General features: G+C 39.8%; 1 protein-coding gene across 11 annotated transcripts in view; it reads right to left on the bottom strand.

Moving 5' to 3' along the window:
- The window catches only part of PCDH15 (protocadherin related 15), a 628,220-nt gene that overhangs the window by 151,262 nt on the left and 458,166 nt on the right, over positions 1–18,792 (bottom strand). For all 11 annotated transcript variants that reach the window (XM_053388594.1, XM_053388604.1, XM_053388605.1 and 8 more), the window contains 3 exons: positions 12,667–12,860; positions 9,419–9,551; positions 7,288–7,367 (listed from right to left, as the gene is read on the bottom strand). In XM_053388594.1, the coding sequence (XP_053244569.1) occupies positions 7,288–7,367; positions 9,419–9,551; positions 12,667–12,860 (407 nt within the window). The remainder of the gene's footprint in view (positions 1–7,287; positions 7,368–9,418; positions 9,552–12,666; positions 12,861–18,792) is intronic.

Raw genomic sequence — 18,792 nt, 5'->3', positions numbered from 1 at the left:
CTTGAAAGTATCTTAGTTTTGGGATCTAACAGTTCTGTTTCCAATTTTGATTTTTCCACCTGGAAGCCATTTTTTTTGTCCAAATTATAGGCCTCTCTTATTTGATAATAATGAAGCCAGTCTCGCACTTTATCTTTTAATTTCTCAAAACTCTGCAATTTCAATTTCTCTCCTTCTTGTTCCAATATTTCCCAATATTTCGGCCATTTGGCCTCCATATTGAGCTTTTTCTGAGCCTTCGCTTCCATTGGTGACAACCACCTTGGGGTTTTATTTTCCAATAAGTCTTTGTATCTTATCCAGACATTGAACAATGCTTTCCTGACAATATGGTTTTTAAATGCTTTATGTGCTTTAATCTTGTCGTACCACAAATATGCATGCCACCCAAAAACATTATTAAAACCTTCCAAATCCAAAATGTCTGTGTTCTCAAGAAGCAGCCAGTCTTTCAACCAGCAGAATGCTGCTGATTCATAGTAAAGTTTAAGGTCTGGCAGGGCAAATCCGCCTCTTTCCTTTGCATCAGTTAATATTTTAAATTTTATTCTGGGCTTCTTGCCCTGCCAGACAAATCTAGAAATGTCTCTCTGCCACTTCTTGAAACAGTCCATCTTGTCCAAAATTTGCAATGATTGAAACAGAAATAACATTTTTGGTAATACATTCATCTTTATAGCTGCAATTCGACCCAACAAGGAAAGCTTCAAATTTGACCATATTTCTAAGTCTTTTTTCACTTCTGTCCAACATTTCTCATAGTTATCTTTAAATAAATTTAAGTTCTTAGCAGTCATATTAACCCCCAGATATTTTACTTTCTTAACTAATATTAAACCTGTCTCCTTCTGAAACCTCTCTTTCTCAATCGGTGTTAAATTTTTCTCAAGAACTTTAGTTTTTGACTTGTTCAGCTTAAATCCTGCCACATGACCAAATTCTTGAATCCGTTCTAATACTCTTTTCGTACTAGATTCTGGCTCCTGTAATGTCAAGACTAGGTCATCTGCAAAAGCTTTCATTTTGTATTGTTTGGCTCCGACCTGGATACCTTTAATCAGACGGTCCCTTCTAATCATATTTAGCAAAACCTCCAGGACCGAAATAAAAAGCAATGGGGAAATTGGGCAGCCTTGTCGTGTACCTTTCTCTATCTTAAATTCCTCTGTCATCACCTTATTGACTATTAGCTTAGCCTTTTGTTCTGAGTAAATTGCACTTATACCATTTTCAAACCCTTGACCCACCCCCATCCCCTGGAGATTTTTCTTCATAAAATTCCAAGAAATATTATCAAAGGCTTTCTCCGCATCTATGAAAATTAAAACTGCTTTAGTATTAATATTCACTTGCAACTTCTCCAAAATGTTGATTATGTTCCTCGTGTTGTCAGACAAGTGCCTTCCTGGGAGAAAGCCAGCTTGGTCCTTATGTATCTCTTCCACTAATACTTTTTTTAATCTATTAGCCAAAAATCAGCAAATATTTTGTAATCCACATTAAGCAGGGATATGGGGCGGTAGTTCTTAAGTTGTGTCTTTTCCAACTCAGTTTTCGGTATAAGTGTAATATAAGCTTCCTTCCACGACTCTGGCGCTTTTCCCCCCTCCAAAATTTCATTACAAACCTCCTTTAGTGGCTGAATTAACCAATCCTTCAAAGTTCTATAATATTTTGAAGTTAAACCATCCGGCCCTGGAGATTTACCCAACTGCATATTCTGAATGGCACCTTCTACCTCCTGTTCTGTAATTTTATGGTTCAGCATTATCTTGTTCTCCTGAGAGATTTTTTGTAATCCATTTGTTTTTTAAAATTGGTCTATATCAAACTCTTTCTGTGGCCCTTGTGTATATAACTGTTTAAAATACCTCTGGAAGCATTTTCTAATCTCCACTGGATTCTGAATGTTCTTTCCTTCAACTTCCAAATTAGTGATAGCATTGAGCTTTTGTCTTTTTTCATTTGCCAAGCTAACAATTTTCCACATTTATTAGCCGATTCAAATGTCTTTTGTCTCATTTGTTTAATTTTCCATTCAATTTCCTGGTTCATCATCTTCATATATTGCACTTGATATAACTTTATGTCTCTCAGAATCTCTTGTGACTTTGGTTTTGCTCTTAGTTTCTTCTCACCCTCTTTTATTTTTTCCAAAATTTTATCTTTTTTTTCATTTTGGGCTCTCTTCTTTATTGTATTCTGTTGGATCAGAAACCCCCTCATAACTGCTTTACTTGCGTCCCAGATTATTCTTTTTTCAATAATAGTATTCAAATTTATCTCAAAATAGTCTCTCAGGTTTTTTGGGCCTTCTTAACAACCTCTTGATATCTAAATAAGGTGTCATTCATCCTCCATCTGAAGGAACCGATTGGTGTTAGTTTCATCTCCATTTTCACAGCATTATGGTCGGAGCAAGTTTTTGGGCAAATTTCCACTTTTCGAGTCTTAGGTGCCAGTCCTCTAGTTATCCATATTTGGTCAATTCTAGTCCATGTCATTTTGGCTTCAGAGAAGAATGTTCCCTCTCTTCCTAAGGGGTTCTTAGTTCTCCAAATATCAATCAAATCCATATTGTCAGTCAGTTCAAAAAAGGTTTTTGGTAGTCTGCCATCTTTGGTTACAATCTGTCTCTGCGACTTGTCCATATTTGTAGATACCACTCCATTCATATCTCCCATCATGATAATGTTGTAATCCATGTAGTCTAACAATGTCTCATGCAATTTCTTAAAAAATTCAGATTTCCCCTCATTTGGTGCATAAACTCCTACTATTAAAAATTTTTCTCCTTGTGATTGAATTTCGAGTGACACAAATCTTCCTTGATCATCTTTAAAAACAAATTTTGGTGAAAGGCTCTCTTTGGCATAAATTACAACTCCTCTCTTTTTGACCTTATCCGATGAAATAAACTCTTGACCCAATCTTTTATTAATCAATACTTTCCTGTGTAGCCTTATCACATGTGTTTCCTGTAAACAAATTAAGTCCAACTGTTCCTTTTTCAATAAATGAAAGACTTCCCTCCTCTTCTCCGGGGAGTTAAATCCATGAATGTTCCAACTTAGCAATTGCAGAGACATTGTGTAATTATTCTACTTTCCTCCAACTGCTCCCAGTAATTCCTCTTGTTCTGACGGTGGTATCACTTTTGCTGGTTTGTCCAATCCCAAAGATGGTGGTGCTATGTCTAATACTCCTGGTTCTTAACTCTTCTAAAGCTTCTTTCTGCAGGTCTTCTTCGTGGTCTCTCAGAAATTTTTCCTTGTCTTCCACTGATCTTATTTTAATTTTTTCCCCTTTAAATGTAAAGGATAGGCCCTGGGGGAATTCCCACCTAAAAACAATTCTGTTTCTTCTCAGCAGGGCCACCAAATTTCCGTAGTTAGTTCTAAGATCCAGTAAATATTTTGGAATATCCTTAAAAATCTCCACTCTTGAATCGTTTATTTCCAAGCTTTTCTGGTAGTGCAGACTCAGTATTTTATCTCTCTCTTCTTTCGTTCAGAGGGTGACCAAACAGTCTCTCACCCTGTTCTTTCTCCCTCCTCTTCCAAGTCTGAAAGCACTCACCATCTTGAAGTCTTGATTAGCATCCAAATTCCAAAATTTTGCAAATTCCTGCTCAAGGTGGTCACACAGGTTATCTTTTTCAAGTTCCGGTACCGCCCTGATCCTCAAATTAGTCTGTTTCTCCCTCAGTTCAATCATAGACAGAAGCAACTGATGGTCCCCGAGCTGTTTGCGCATCGCTTTTAGTTCTTCCTCTACTGCCGCTGCTTTTTCTTTTGCTTCCTCAGCTATCTTTTGATTAGAGGCAGATTCTTGCAACAATTTTTCAATAGATTCTGTATTGGAATTCACCTTCTGTCCCAAGCTATTAATGCTAACAGTATTCTGGTCAATTTTAGTTGTTTGTTCAGTAACTTGTTTACTTAGGCTTTCCAATTTTTCATAAATTTTGCTTAGTACCGAAGTGAATCCTTCTTCTGAGGCCATTCCTTTTAACCCAGCTTGTGCAGTATCTTCCCCCTGTGTCACAGGAGGGCTGGGAACAGATGGTCTACGCTGCTGGGATGCTGCACTAGGCTGCTGCACTCTAACCTTGCCGGATCTTGTTGTTTTTTCATTCATCACACTTTGTCTATGAGTCAAGGTCAATCCCACGGTAAAAGCTTGCAATGGAAATTCCCCAGAGTTAAAAGTTAAGAGTGGAAAAATCCCCCAGCTGGGTGTATAGTTTCAATGTTCCTCTAGGGGGACACTGTAGCAATCATTAAGACACTCCTGTAACAGTTTCAAAAAGATTGTTTCCCTCTAGAGGGAGCTTTTGAAACTACACTCCTGTAACAGTTTCAAAAGCTCCCTCTAGAGGGAAACAATCTCCACTTGTATGAATCCTTTCAAGCACAACTCAAGCAATAAAGATAGTTTCTATTTTCAGTTACTTTTTGTCCTTTTTAAATGCAGAAGAGGACAATGGAAACAATATATTTCTCTTGTTTAGCTAGCTGTCAAATACGTTCTGTTCACAGTCAATGAACTCTCCCAAAACGTCACTCTTTCTGGCAGCCCGTTTCCAGGTTCAGAGCAGTGGTAATTTGATTTTTCACTCTCTCCTGCAGGCTCGCTAGGTCCAAAATTTCCCCCCTCTTCTCCTGCTTCCAAGGGGGGTTTGATAATTTTAACCGATGGAAATTTAATCCTTTGCCAAAGGCTTTTCGAGACTTTAGCTTGTAACGTCTTTGCTTCAATCTATTTACAAAAGAGGAAGGTGGACTTCCTGTTTAAAACCTTCCCGTTTCGGTGCCAAATTAAGGTATTTAAAGATCCAATTTTCTGTTCTACTCACGGGTAGTTGTTTAAAGTCCAATTGTCCACAGGAAAAAGTCAGCGCTCTCCGGCAACAGCAATGTGGCTTCACTCCGTGAAAGAAGCAGTCAATTCGAAGCACCACGCCACTCACCCCACTTCGCTCCGGATCCCCAAAACAGGGTTTCCCTGCGAGTAGGGGAGGCGCAAAAGGTGCCAGCCGAATCCCAGGTTCACAAGCTTCTCCCGCCTGTGATTTCAGTGGGTCTCCACCTTCGCTGTGGCGGTCAGACCCTGCTTTCCACGGAGCAAGTTCCTCCCGATCGGAGGAGCTCCGCCATTGCCAGAGGCGCCAACCCAGAAGTGCCATAGTGGTTATTACCTTTGGCCTGACAGTGCACGATGCTCCTACTACTAGGCCTTAGTATATCAACCGTGAACTTAATTTCCCAATTGCATGTAGTGATGCCATATGATGGTGCTACAATGTGCCTAGGTAGGCAAGGAAGCAGGAAGTTGTGAAGATGTGCCCCCAATATCAGTGGTAGTGGGCAGGGGAAGGTGCAGCTGGATCGGAGGGACTGAGCATGATATCAGGGAAGATGTTTAGCTCCTGTTCCTGATTTTAGCCCTGCCACTTCTCTGGTAGCTTTTCAGCACCTGCTTCAAACATTTTTGTTCAGTCAAGCCCGTTCATGCCTTCCTGCTGACTTGATTTCTTTAAAGTTTTTAATGACTTGTTTTGATTGGCATTAAAATTATTTCATGTAAAATATAAACAAAACACTTAGAGGTTTCATTACAATCAAGCTGTTTATAGATTTTGTTAAATAAATAAAATGGATTAAGTAGTTATGTTGGTTCATATCAGAAATGGAGTACTTCTGTTTTCTTACAGCTCACTAGAGAGAACCTGTCATAATATTATACTGCATGTTCTGAACATGGATCCTCTGAAGAGCATCTCTGCTATACTTGCTTTTAGGGACTGCCTGAATAAATACTGTATGTATTCAAATGCAAATATTGCCCATTACTTTCATTGGAATAACCTGGAAATATGAATGCCTTTTGTAACTTTTAATGAGTGCACACAGAAAAGCATATTATAAAGTAGTGCTAGCTGGAAGTTAGTTGGCCCAGACATTTTGGGGGTGGGGTGGAGGGGTGGAGAGGGGGTGGCATTCTGGCAAATTTTCTGAAGTTGCAGAGAGAGAAATTTCTAGCGTTTTTCAGGGAAAGAGTTTCCCATGATAGATATGAGACAGAAAGCTACAGTCACTCATTTTTAAAATATCTAGTAAAAAAAATAAGTTGGCCATGGAGGCAGACATATTTCCTTTTTTAAAGGAAGTCAAAAACAAAATACCCCTGGGTAATTCCTACTGGACTATTTTGTCATTGAGAAACGCTGTCAGGATGCTACTGCTTAGAGCAGCTCCTTTATCTCTCGAAGAAATCTTTTTTGCCAGTTAAGTGAGAGGCATTTTCAGCCCAGTCTCATTCAAAAGTAGATGCTGCCCTCAACTTTTGATAGTTTATGCATTTGCAAACCTCCAGCTACCAGGTGCAACAGTTTCCACAGCCAGACCCCAATATGTATATATATTTTCCCCTACAATGGAAAGTAAATTGCATAGAAATAACAGAAAACAGGTTCAGGATAATAATCTGCAGTGGCAGAAGCATACCGTCAACCTGAGGAGTGGAAAAGTTCCTAGATTATTGCAGCATCCTCTGTTTTTAGTATGTTGCTTATACCCGCATTCACACTGGTGAACAAATGTCTTAGTACATGAGCTTTGAGAACATAATGAAAAGACTCTTGCTTGCTCTTTTCCTAATTTCTGAGAGGGGGAAACCTTCCCTCAATATATCCTTCTTTCTCCATTTACTGCAATTAATATTCAAGCAAATAATAGCTTTGCAAATGACAGGACCTTAAAGGAAAGGTTTTCACTATTTCTGGTACATATGCTTTCAGTGTTCCAGGGCTTTTCTTTTCACTAATTAAGGTGGCATCCATTTAGGAAGAATGCTAAAAGCTTTCTCAGTTAGTAATGCCTGGAATGTCTGGTGCTGAATTCAGACAATGGGCCCAAAAGGTCTTCCTTTTCATTACAGTACATTTCATTTTTCCAGACAAGAAATGGTAAGTAAAAAAAAAAAGTCACTGTCATTAGGAGAAACCTGGCAAGTCTAAAGGCTTCTAATTAATCCCAGGTCACTCATATAATGGAAGTTTCCATCTCAGTGGGTTTTACCTAGTCAAACATTTAAAATAAATAAATGGTCTCGGGTGTACAATTTCAAAGTTCAGTACCATTCACAGAGCTCCCATTAGTGTCTGAGAGCTCAACTTCAAACAGCTGAATACCTCCGATTAGAAGCTGTGTTATTTGCACACAATCTGCATATTCATTTGGGCTGGGAAGTTGAAAATTCAGCCATAAGGGTTATTCTACTTACGTTCGAGAAAGGTTAAATACTTGCTGAGGATCTCCATTCTGTATGACGTATGTTATGGGGTCACCCTCTCGATCAGTTGCCTTCAGAAGAACAACAGAGAGAAAAGTGACATGTTACAGATTGCAATGGCTTCTTTTTTTATTAGGAATTTTTTAAAAACAAAGAACAAATCCTGAGTAGTGATGGGCAACACATTTTAAATGCTAATCAACTCATTCATAACAATTAAACATTTGACAGCTTTAACTCTAGATCAACTGATTGTATGTGTTTGTCCCCCTCTAGAGAGTGTCTGCATTTTGGCTTCATGGAGAGTGTGCTCTCATAAGCATGGTAATTGCTTATTGGAATTTCAGGAAATTAGAGTATTTGCATACTTAAGCTTTAATCAACAATGACTGACAGAACGAGAGGTAATAAAGAGGTTTTCGGCGGGCAGTAAATTCTCCAGCTAATTTTCAAAATAACTCAGTAGGGATTATTTATTACTGCATTCCTTAAAACAAATATGATTGCTCCATTTAAATATTGCACCTATTTGGGCCCTTCTTGAAATATGAGGTATTAAAAATTATACTGGACAATAATCAGTTTGAAAAAAATTAAGAGATTATCAGACAATAACATTAATAAAACAGATCCAGGGGGTATTGAAGACTGATTTTCTAGATCCATTTCAATTAGGGTTTTGGCCTGTCTTTGGCACAGAAACTGCCCTGGTTGCCTTATATAATTACCTCTGCTGGGAGAGAGCCGAGGCAATACATCCCTGTTAATCCTCCCTGACCTCTCAGCATCTTTCAATACCATCAACCACTATACCCTCTTGGTGATGCTATCTGAAGGGGGGGGCAGCACTGCTTTGCAGTAGTTCCAGTCCTATCTGGATGGTCATTTTCAGCAGGTGATACTTGGGGACTGTTTTTCAGCACAACTGATCCTTCACTGTGGGATTCCTCAGGGCAGAGGCAGTTGTATCTGATTTAAGAATATAATACACAATCCAGTTCTGAAGTTAAACAGTTTAAAGCTCCATTGATTTAAGCATGTGCTTATCTATCACCCATTTAAGTCAATGGGATACAGCATGTATTTCTAAGTATAAAAAATAAATGTTTTTGTTCCACAGTTGTTTAAAAACAACAACAAATAAATAAGAACACAGTGGTTCTCCCCACCCCCCAAACGTCCAAACTTTTTAATTTCAGGTGTCAAATCTCCGTAAAATTATAAAAGTACACCTCATACGTATTACTTTTATGGAGCTGGAAGCTTAAAAACACTGTGTAACATTATCTACTATTGCATACGTATTAACATTTCATGCCTTTAAACAGCTGCAAACGAAGATCCTAAACACCTGTATGACAAAAGCTGTTATGTTGAATGAATGAATTTCATTTAAGACAAATTAGAGCAACAATTTTCAGACATTTAGCAAGGATTCCTCAATGAAAAAGTATCTATAATGATGGGCAATCTACTCTAAAAGTCCACTAGTCCATCACTGTTGTCCGCTCCAAAATGGAGCCAAAGGAGACTACTGGCTATGTTCCAGGAGGCATTTTCAAATCCATGATGGGCAACAATGAGATCCAAGAAGTCCAACCAACACTTTATGTGAAGTGAACATGCACCTCAGAAGTGTCTGAGATGTGCATGCAGAGGTTTCTCAGCAGGCAAACCAATAAGGAAAGGGCTAAATGGCAGCAGAAAACCCATACTATAGAGCAGGGTCCCATACTGGGTCTCCAGCTGTTTTTGGACTACAATTCCCATCATTCCTGACCACTGGTCCTGCTAGCTAGGAGTGATGGGAATCATAGTCCAAAAACAGCTGAAGACCCAAGTTTGGGAAATCCATGTTATAAAGCAATGATGGGGAACTTGTGACCCTGCAGCCATTGTTTGAGTACAACCCATCAACCCTAACCATTAGCTGCATTGTTTGGGGCCGATGGGAGTTGAAGACCATCACTTGTAGGGCCACAGATTCACTACGCCCCCCCGTGCTATAAAGTAATATTTGTCCAGAACAGACCCTGAAAACAGCAAAAGTAGCTAGGATCAAGACCATCACATCCATAAGCAGAAAGAGTTCTGTAAATGCTTACATTGAAGCATTCTGTACCTGCAAATTTAGCAAAATGGCACCAATTCTCATGGCCTCACTAAGTTCAAGACTGTACATCTGCTGGGGAAAGCGGGGTGGGCTCTGATTATTTGGAGGAAGAACCTCAATGTAAACAGTAGTGATGGAGCTCCTGCAAAGACAATGGAACAAACAAAACCCAGTCAAATCTTTATTATTATTATTGGAAAAAAATTTACACTACACTGCACACTTTGGTAATAAGCACTCAACATTTCTTCTGAACCTTTGGGTTACATCCCTGCAATTCTTTGCATCTGATGCATCTGACACAAGGTGTTAACAGGGCAGAAAGATTAGTGTTTAATTACATTTTAATTATTGTATTTTCTATGTTTTTAGCTTGCTCTGCTTTATCTGTGTAAGCTACCTTGAGTCCTGGACTAGGAGAAAGGAAGGCTAAAAATAATTTTAATCATAATCATTATAAAGAATATTCAAAAATTATTTCCTTTTTATATTGGTCACTTTAGTTGCTTTCACTTCATGGTTTTTCTTTTCTTTTTTCTTTTGGGTGGGGTGAATAAACATCTAACTGATCTAAAGGATTAAAAAGGTAAAGGAACCCCTGACCATTACGTCCAGTCATGACCGACTCTGGGGCTGCGGCGCTCATCTCGCTTTATTGGCCGAGGGAGCCAGCGTACAGCTTCTGAGTCATGTGTCCAGCATGACTAAGCTGCTTCTGGTGAACCAGAGCAGTGCACGGAAATGCCGTTTACCTTCCCGCCGGAGTGGTACCTATTTATCTACTTGCACTTTGACGTGCTTTCGAACTGCTAGGTTGGCAGGAGCAGGGACCGAGCAACGGGAGCTCACCCCGTCGCGGGGATTTGAACCGCCAACCTTCTGATCGGCAAGTCCTAGGCTCTGTGGTTTAACCCACAGCGCCACCCGCGTCGCTATAGATCTAAAGGATTAAGAAGCTATTAATTATGCATAAATAAATAAGCTATTTAGATCTCTGGGGTGATATGGAGAAAAAAGGTGACTTGAAAATTCCTTTCATCTGACCAACTTGGTGGAAACACTTTTGTTTTGTTTTTAAAGAAAACCATGAATATTTTCTTAAGGCTAGAAAAGAATAGTATGGGTGACACAATGCCTTAGAGTGCTGTGCTGAATATTGAAATTTGCTTCTTAAATGGCATCAACAAAAAACAAAACAGATAAAATATAGTCTTATAAATGCAGGGATGGAAAAGTAAAGCCTGAAGGACGTGTGTACCACACTCACTGAATTTGTCATAGTCTATGAATTTATTATAGAACCCGGAGGGCAATGACTTTCATTTAAATCTTCTGGCCCTTGCATTTGCAACGATACATTAGAAAATGTGATGGCAACAATATTAAATGACTGGGAACAGCAGCAGCAGCAACAACATCAAAATAAGCTAAGAGTTAAAAGTTTAAATGCCTGTGGATTTTGAGCCTATATACCACAATTTTCCAATGATAATGCAGAGTTCTTCACATTTAAATGCAACTGTAGGTCTGAACAGATGATAGCTTTTAGCAAATACTGTATACTAAACACATGGACGGGGAGATGGGCCTGCACTTGTGAGTCCCATTCCCTATGTCCACTGGCTCTGCCACCAACGTTAACACATTCAGTGGACCATCAGAAAGGATAGCCTATGTATATATACTTGTACGTGCCTCAGTTCTCCACCCAATCAGGTCAATGGCTTACGTATCTTGGCTCTCCTTTCTGGTGGCTGTTGAAGGTGGTGACATCCACAGTTCTACTCCTGCCTCCACACATAAGCCATACATGTGGAGGACTAATGACCAAACATCCCTACAGTTGCAATTAAAGAGTGAAGATGTTCTCCATAGAGTGAATATCTTGGTTTTGCCCACTTAGGGGCTATTTTGGTGATATTTCACCTCTATGCCTGATGGTATTTAGAATGGTTCTTTGTCTCACCTGGTTCTTCCCCATCCTTCTCCCTAAATATGAAAGGTAACATTCAAACCAGGAGGAGAGAAAGTCCCTCTCCTGCCTCTCGCACCGCATGGAGAGGTGAAGTGTCACCCAAACAGGACATGGAAAGGTTTAGGAGTATCTGTTTTAGTCTGTTCTGTTTTCTTTTTATTTGTCTTACAACTGAGTGGCCAAACTTCCGTAACTGGTCTCTATTTGTTTCTACAGCTTTGCTTTTCTAAACTTTTGTGGTGCTAAGATGTGGCCAATTTATATCTTTTTGCCAACACAGTGGTAGCCTTGGCATCTAAATTCCCAGAAACATGTAATACACATTCCAGAATGGATTGGGCTGACAACGAAATTTCATTTAATTTCAAAATGGATCTGACCTCACTTAAAATACACACATTGCTCTGTTATGTGTAATGTCTCCCCTCAGGTATATACACTGTCACATTTAAGGTGGGGAAACACCTGCAAATTATGACATGCAAATCAGGCTTAAGGGCCCTCAGCTATTCTCTTCAAACCTGAAGTGTTCTGTGAGTTAAAATCAACCTTTGTTTTGTTTTGCTTCTGCCAAGTTGGTATGAGAAAATTGCCTCTTTCTACTCTACGCTTCCCAGATCTAACAAGTAGGAGATTAGAAACTGAATGACTTTGCTAGTGCAAATGTAGGTTTCCATGGAGTGTATTTCATTGCTTGTCCGGTGTTTGCACAGCTTGCAATTTGTGCTCCAAATTGAGCTGAGGCACACTATAAGATTGTATCATCTGGATAAAAGGTTACCTCCAGCTCAGCGATCCTTTCATTCCAGGACATTTGGAGATACTACCTTTGCATGATAGTTGGCAATTTACAGAACAGACAACTACTTTTGCCTTCATTGCTTTGCTTTCTCTCCTCCTTTCTTTCATTCTCAGTTTCTTAAACAAACACACACTACAAATATGGATGGAGCAAACTTAAACATACTGGAATTTACTATAATAATGCTACTGCTACTACTAATGCTACTACTACTAATGCCCAATCAACATATTACGGTGCATATATCTGTGTGCTGGATATATACTAATTTCATGAATGAGCCTCAACAGTTCAGATATAAAGGCTTTTTTTGAATAGCATGCTTAGCAAACAACCGACTGAAGTGCCTTTTCTAAAGAAACCAAATCACAGGCGTCATGTTTCTTTGATGACTGATCCTTTACACCTTCTACTCATTATAGTGCAGAAAGGTTAATTTCTCAGCTATGGAGAAAAATATTTAATTATAATATTAATTACCTTCTCTGTGCAAGAGGAGCACTGTCAGATGCTTTGACAGTAAGGGCATAGGAACGTCCTACCACCAATTCAATTCCTGGAGCAATAGTGATAAGGCCCGTTTGCTCATTGATCACAAAGTCTCCCGGATCTCCGGCCAGGATTTCATATGTGATCCGCCCATTTGAACCTTCATCGGCATCCATGGCAGTGAGCTGCAATTGAAAATTAGAATTTAATTTTTGTTTCCCCTTAGGGTTGCTGCTTGAATGACAGGAAACCCAATTTCAATTGCTGTCAAAATAAAGAGATTATTTTCTGTGTGAGGCATCAAACAATCATGAATCAAATATGGACACCCTGTGATATAGGATGAAGCAGAAACTACATTATAGAAAACATTAACAGCAGCAGCAGATCACTTAACCAAAGATGTTCCAGAGCATCTTTTGGTGCTGGTGTGGTGGGTGGATTAGCTCCATGGGTGCATTTGCGCCACACTGACCTTTCCCCTCGCAGTAAACAGCTGGGAGGTCATCTGCTGGGAGGTCATCAAAGAACCTCCATCCCACCACACAGTCCATTATTGTTGTACACCTATCTCTAAAACTGTGCAGAAGGGAGTCAGTTTCACCCTTCTCTTCCACTTCTGAGCCTCCCTAATTTCAGTTCTGAACCAGACAGAGACATGACACCTACAAAAATACTGATCTATCAGGCTGCATACTGATGTACTTGAAAATAGAAAGGCTGTTTGCTGACAGCGAGCTGTGCTTTCACCTGCCTTTATTCCTGAATTGAGACATATATACAGCATATCAATCTATTCCTGACGGCTTCTTTCTGAACACTCCTCATGCTTCATGCAGGATGTCTGCTTTTTATTTCATTTTCAAAGCAACTGGTACAATTATCAAATTACAGATGTGCTTGGAAGGCACTTTTTTAAAACACCCCCCTTAAAACACACACACACTCCTTCAACAAAGCACAGGGAAAGGAGGTGGCCCCATAACTAATACAGTGATTGTTAGCATTATTCACAGGCCTGGTGAGAAGGGTAGGTGGCTTTATGACTGACACAGGAGCTGGCCAATAAGTCCTCCTTTTCAAATAATAAAGATGTCTTTCTCCTAAGCCCACTTTGAGTAAGAAGACTGTATGTATGACACGACTTGTTGAGTTTGGTTCCAAAATGGGCTCTTCAGTTCACGTTTGTCTGTCTGTTTGTTCCTATCATAACCAGCTTCTTGAAAAACTATTACATAATCCCATTTACTTAGATCTCCGATAGGTATTTCTACATACTGGCCAAGTGTACAAGGTTTAGTGAGCCCCACACTGTGTGAGCAACAGCAGCCGCCGCCTTTTCCTTGCAGATAACACAGGAAGGGAGAGACACACAGCCCCCTTCGTGCACTGAATGTAAGCAGTACAATGTAACCCCCCCCCCCACAACAACCCTGTGAGGTAGGTTTGGTTGACTGGTTCAGAGTCACTCAGTTGGCTTAATGGATGAATGGTGATTTGATGCCTGGTCTCACAGGGACTCTAAAACACTACACCACACTGGCTGCTTTAAAGCTATCCAAGTTGATGGACATCACATATTGTGGGAGAAAATCCCACAGCTTAACTATATAATTGTATCGCACCATTAGAACGGATTTTTACCATTTGAATAGATCCGCAGAGTGTTAAAGCACTGAAGTCAACTATTTGTTTCATTTTTATTGCTGAAAAGGAAATCTCTCAATTCATATATTCCTTTAATCATTTAGAAATTTCTCTGCAAAACTGCTCATAGTTGTTGACCTCATAAACGAATGTCCCTAATAAAGGTTGATGACAGCTTTAAAAAGTGTTATAATAACCTTCTCTAGATCAGCAGTAAAGGGGTTGGGGAAAAGATAAATAAGAGCTTCACGCAAAATGCAAGTCCTAACCATTTAATTACATACTTGGAGCCCAGCCAAGTTTTAGTGCGACAACACGAAAAGGGAAACTGGTAGAATACACAAATACATAAATTAACAAGGTTAATTAAATTTACAAATGAAGGTGCTTTGAAATGCTAAGTCATCTGAATAACATTTTGGGGGCAAAAAGATGCCTGAAAGGGAGAATTAAAGTCAAAGAACTGTCACAGCACTCTATGATTTTGGAAATTCAAATTGCAGGTGGTTTTGGCTGATAGACTCCATAGTTTAGGTGTTTTGGGATGGGGGGGATTAACATCTAAAAGAGACTGAAAAAGGGATCCATTCTGCTCTTCCTATATATCTTCTTCATGCAGTAGCAGCAATTTTGTTCCATTTAAAATGTGCAGTGCTCACAAGCTGACAATGATGAATATGTTCTGTTAATGCTGAGGCAAAGACGTGATTCTCATTATGCAAATAGGAAGCTATAAGAAACCTTCATAGCATTGTGCCTTAACAATGCCATGTTGCTTTATTGGGATGCCAGTTCTGATCTGTTGCAATCATTTTGAACAAGGATTAGTTTAGTGGGACAAAACCCTTTTCAACCAGTGATGTTTTCCACCAATATTTGGAAAAGCTAATAAGACACTCTGACTCCAGTCTGTCATGAACTAAAAGTTCAGGCAAATTGGTCTGACTCCCAAATGCCTAATGTGATTACTTCCTGCTGATCTAAGCTGAAACCTGCAGTTGTCGTGTTCCAAAAGGCTTTGCCTTCCAACCACCACCACACATGGAAATAGTGTTCCAGGCAAACAAACCCACTTCCCCAAAGTCATACACAATTAACATAAATTTATTCCAGCTACTCCTACAGTGTTATGAAAATTACCATGTGGCACTGCAGCTGACACCTCTGGATTAATAAGCAAAACTCAGCCAGCCCACTGAATATGGGAGTTTTGTTTGTTCTCAGCCTCAGCAATGTAATCCATTTACCAAGAGCTACAGTTTAAAAAGCTGGATATGAAAGTTTGGGGAAATGACATTGAAAGTTCCATGGAGGTGTGTAACCAGATAGACACATCAAGTAATTATAACCAAATCTTGAAATCTTAATTCAGCTTTTAGCCTATTCCCTCCCAGCTAGTCATTTCTAACTTTGATTCGTAAAAAATCATCCTTAGCCACAGCATTTTTTTTTAAGAAAAGCACTGAGAGATCTTTAAGCACTACAAAAACAATTCCTGAATGAACGTTATACACAGGTGCAAATCTTTCCCCACACTTGGAAAATAACTTCTAGTATGACTATTGCATATCTCCTTCACAATAGATTTGCTTTCGGAAATTGTAAGTACATAAGAGAAAGGCAAATTCTACCTGACATTGTTTTGGTGTATTCCATTTCATTTTATTTCCAACTGCATGCTGACCATAGACCTGAAGCCTATAATTAACAGTGGTACTTTGGTTTAAGAACAGTCCTGTTTACAAATTATTCAGTTTACGAACTCTGCAAAACCAGAAGTAGTGTCCTAGTTTGCGAACTTTACCTTGGTCTAAGAACAGAATCATTTTTAAAAAAATAAAAAATGGAAGTAAAGAAGGAGGTGGTGTGAAACAAGGTGAGGCGGTAGAAGGGTAGAAAAGTCAGAGGAGTTGTGGCAGAAAATCAGATACATCCAAGGACATATGAGGTGGCAGGGAAGTACTTATAATACACAGGATCTCAAGATCCATTCTCACTTCAAGAAAGATGAACCCATTTTAACTCCTTCTCCAGACAGAGGTCAGGCACAGGGGATGGATAAGGAGAAAATAATTATCTCCATATCCTGAGGACTGTGAAAGCACTGAACCGCACAAGTCTCAAAATTGCAGTTGCAAAGGTTACTGTTAAGGTAAGAGGGAGAAAGGGAAGAACCCAGGATTCAATTGGCTGTAACCAATCAATGAATAAATCAAACCCACCTACTTCTTCCCTGAACTCCGTCCTTGATTGTGTGCACTCGTTCTTCAATTCCACATGGGAAACAGCCAACAATTTCAAATATGGAAAGCCAGTGATTGGGGTTTTGAGGTCAGGCAGGGCTGAGTTTAGCAGACCCAGTGACTACTTGGGGCACTAGGTTCAGAAGGTGCTTGTCACAGGCTGTTTACTCAGAAATCCACTTCGCAGATAAATCAAACAGTGCAAAAAGTTCACCTTCGCTTGTAAAGCTGGCTCTGTGTGGCCAGTGGTATGCTAACTTTTTATACTTATTATTTGCAGGAAGATTTGCATCTGTGATCAGTCAACAAGCCGTGTGTGGGACTGTGAGCAAAGCCATGTGTGCAAAATAATTCTAAACGACAAACTCACGAAATGGGTCCAAATTCAATAAGTTATTCAAAATGTAAACAAATGGAGAGAGATGCTGAGGATGTACCTCACTGGGTAGTCATTTGGGCAAAAGGAGAAACATCTGTGGTGGCTTCAAGACAGGCAAAAGGCCCACTACGCCAACAGTCCCAACACCCTGACTTTACATGGAGCACCAAAGATGGACAGAGGAAGTGTAAAAGAAAAGTCAGTTTGCACATACCAATTCTTCCAGATAAAGTAGGACACTGGTGCATTGCCCAATGATCCTTAAAGCTCTGTAGCCAGCCCTGCACATGGCAAATGCCATTGATTAATCCAACCCTAATGTTTTCCAAACATTTATCTTAAAAAGCTTTAAGGCCCATGCATCTGACAAATTATACACATGCCAGATAGTGTACTGGAATAGGAACTGTAATTTTTGCAAGACAACTATATGCCACTCAAATTAAATGTTTTACTATCTCAGTAATGCAACTCAATTAGCAAATAGAAGGAGCCTTTCATCATGAATTATTGTCTAACTGCACAAACGCACTGAGGTCAGGGCTCTTTTTCTAACCTACTTCTTTTTATTGGAGTATCTGGTTTCACAGTCTAATCATGACTGACCTGGGCCATTTTCCTTTTGAAGCTATCACAGCTGATTATCACTTGAAGGAGGCAAGGGTCCTTATAAGATTATACAGCAATTAAGAGGCAAATCAACAGAGTAGAACTGCACAATTTCCAAGGATGTATATTAAGATCTGTGTGATTATGACTGATATACAAACCTCCAATTAAAATTGTATGTTTCTTAATTAAGAGATGTGAAGCCCAATCCTTTATCTGTTTATTTGGAGGTATGTTCCTCTGTGCTTGGAGTCAGTGTTTTGGTACAGTAGCCAAATTCTTAAAGCTTACAATTTCATATACAATAAAATCGGACATCTCATCTGATCCAAAATCCTTCCACCATCAAGCCCCCTAGACTCAAGAGACCAACAGTTTAAAAGGAATTAGTATTTAAATACTAGGATGACATGCACACATCCATACATTTAAAGTACTCTTGTACCACTTTAACAGCCATGGTTCCCCCCCAAAGAATCCTGGGAACTGTAGTTTGTTGAGCAGCAGATCTCAGAGCTACAATTCGCAGAACCATTAACAAACTATAGCTCCCCAGACTTCCGGGTTGGCGCCTCCGGCAATGGCGGAGCTCCTCCGATTGGGAGGAACTTGCTCCGTGGAAAGCAGGGTCTGACCGCCACGGCGAAGGCGGAGACCCACTGAAATCACAAGCGGGAGAAGCTTGTGAACCTGGGATCCGGCTGGCACCTTTTGCGCCTCCCCTACGTGCGGGGAAACCCGATTTTGGGGATCCAGAGCGACGTGGGGTGAGTGGCGTGGTGCTTCGAATTGACTGCTTCTTTCACGGAGTGAAGCCGCATTGCTGTTGCCGGAGAGTGCTGACTTTTTCCTGTGGACAATTGGATTTTAAACAACTACCCGTGAGTAGAACGGAAAATTGGATCTTTAAATACATTAATCTGGCACTGAAACGGGAAGGTTTTAAACAGGAAGTCCGCCTTCCTCTTTTGTAAATAGATTGAAGCAAAGACATTACAAGCTAAAGTCTTTGAAAGTTTTTGGCAAAGGATTAAATTTCCATTGGTTAAAACTACAAAACCCCCCTTGGAAGCAGGAGAAGAGGGGGGAAATTTTGGACTTAGCGAGCCTGCAGGAGAGAGTGAAAAACCAAATTACCACTGCTCTGAACCTGGAAAAGGACTGCCAGAAAGAGTGAAGTTTTGGGAGAGTTCATTGACTGCGAACAGAACGTTTTTGACAGCTAGCTAAATAAGAGAA

Source organism: Podarcis raffonei, chromosome 5, assembly GCF_027172205.1.
Source record: "Podarcis raffonei isolate rPodRaf1 chromosome 5, rPodRaf1.pri, whole genome shotgun sequence".
Taxonomy (NCBI): Eukaryota; Metazoa; Chordata; class Lepidosauria; order Squamata; family Lacertidae; genus Podarcis; species Podarcis raffonei.
Note: the sequence above shows the minus strand (reverse complement) of the source record. Positions and strands in the feature narration are given on the sequence as shown.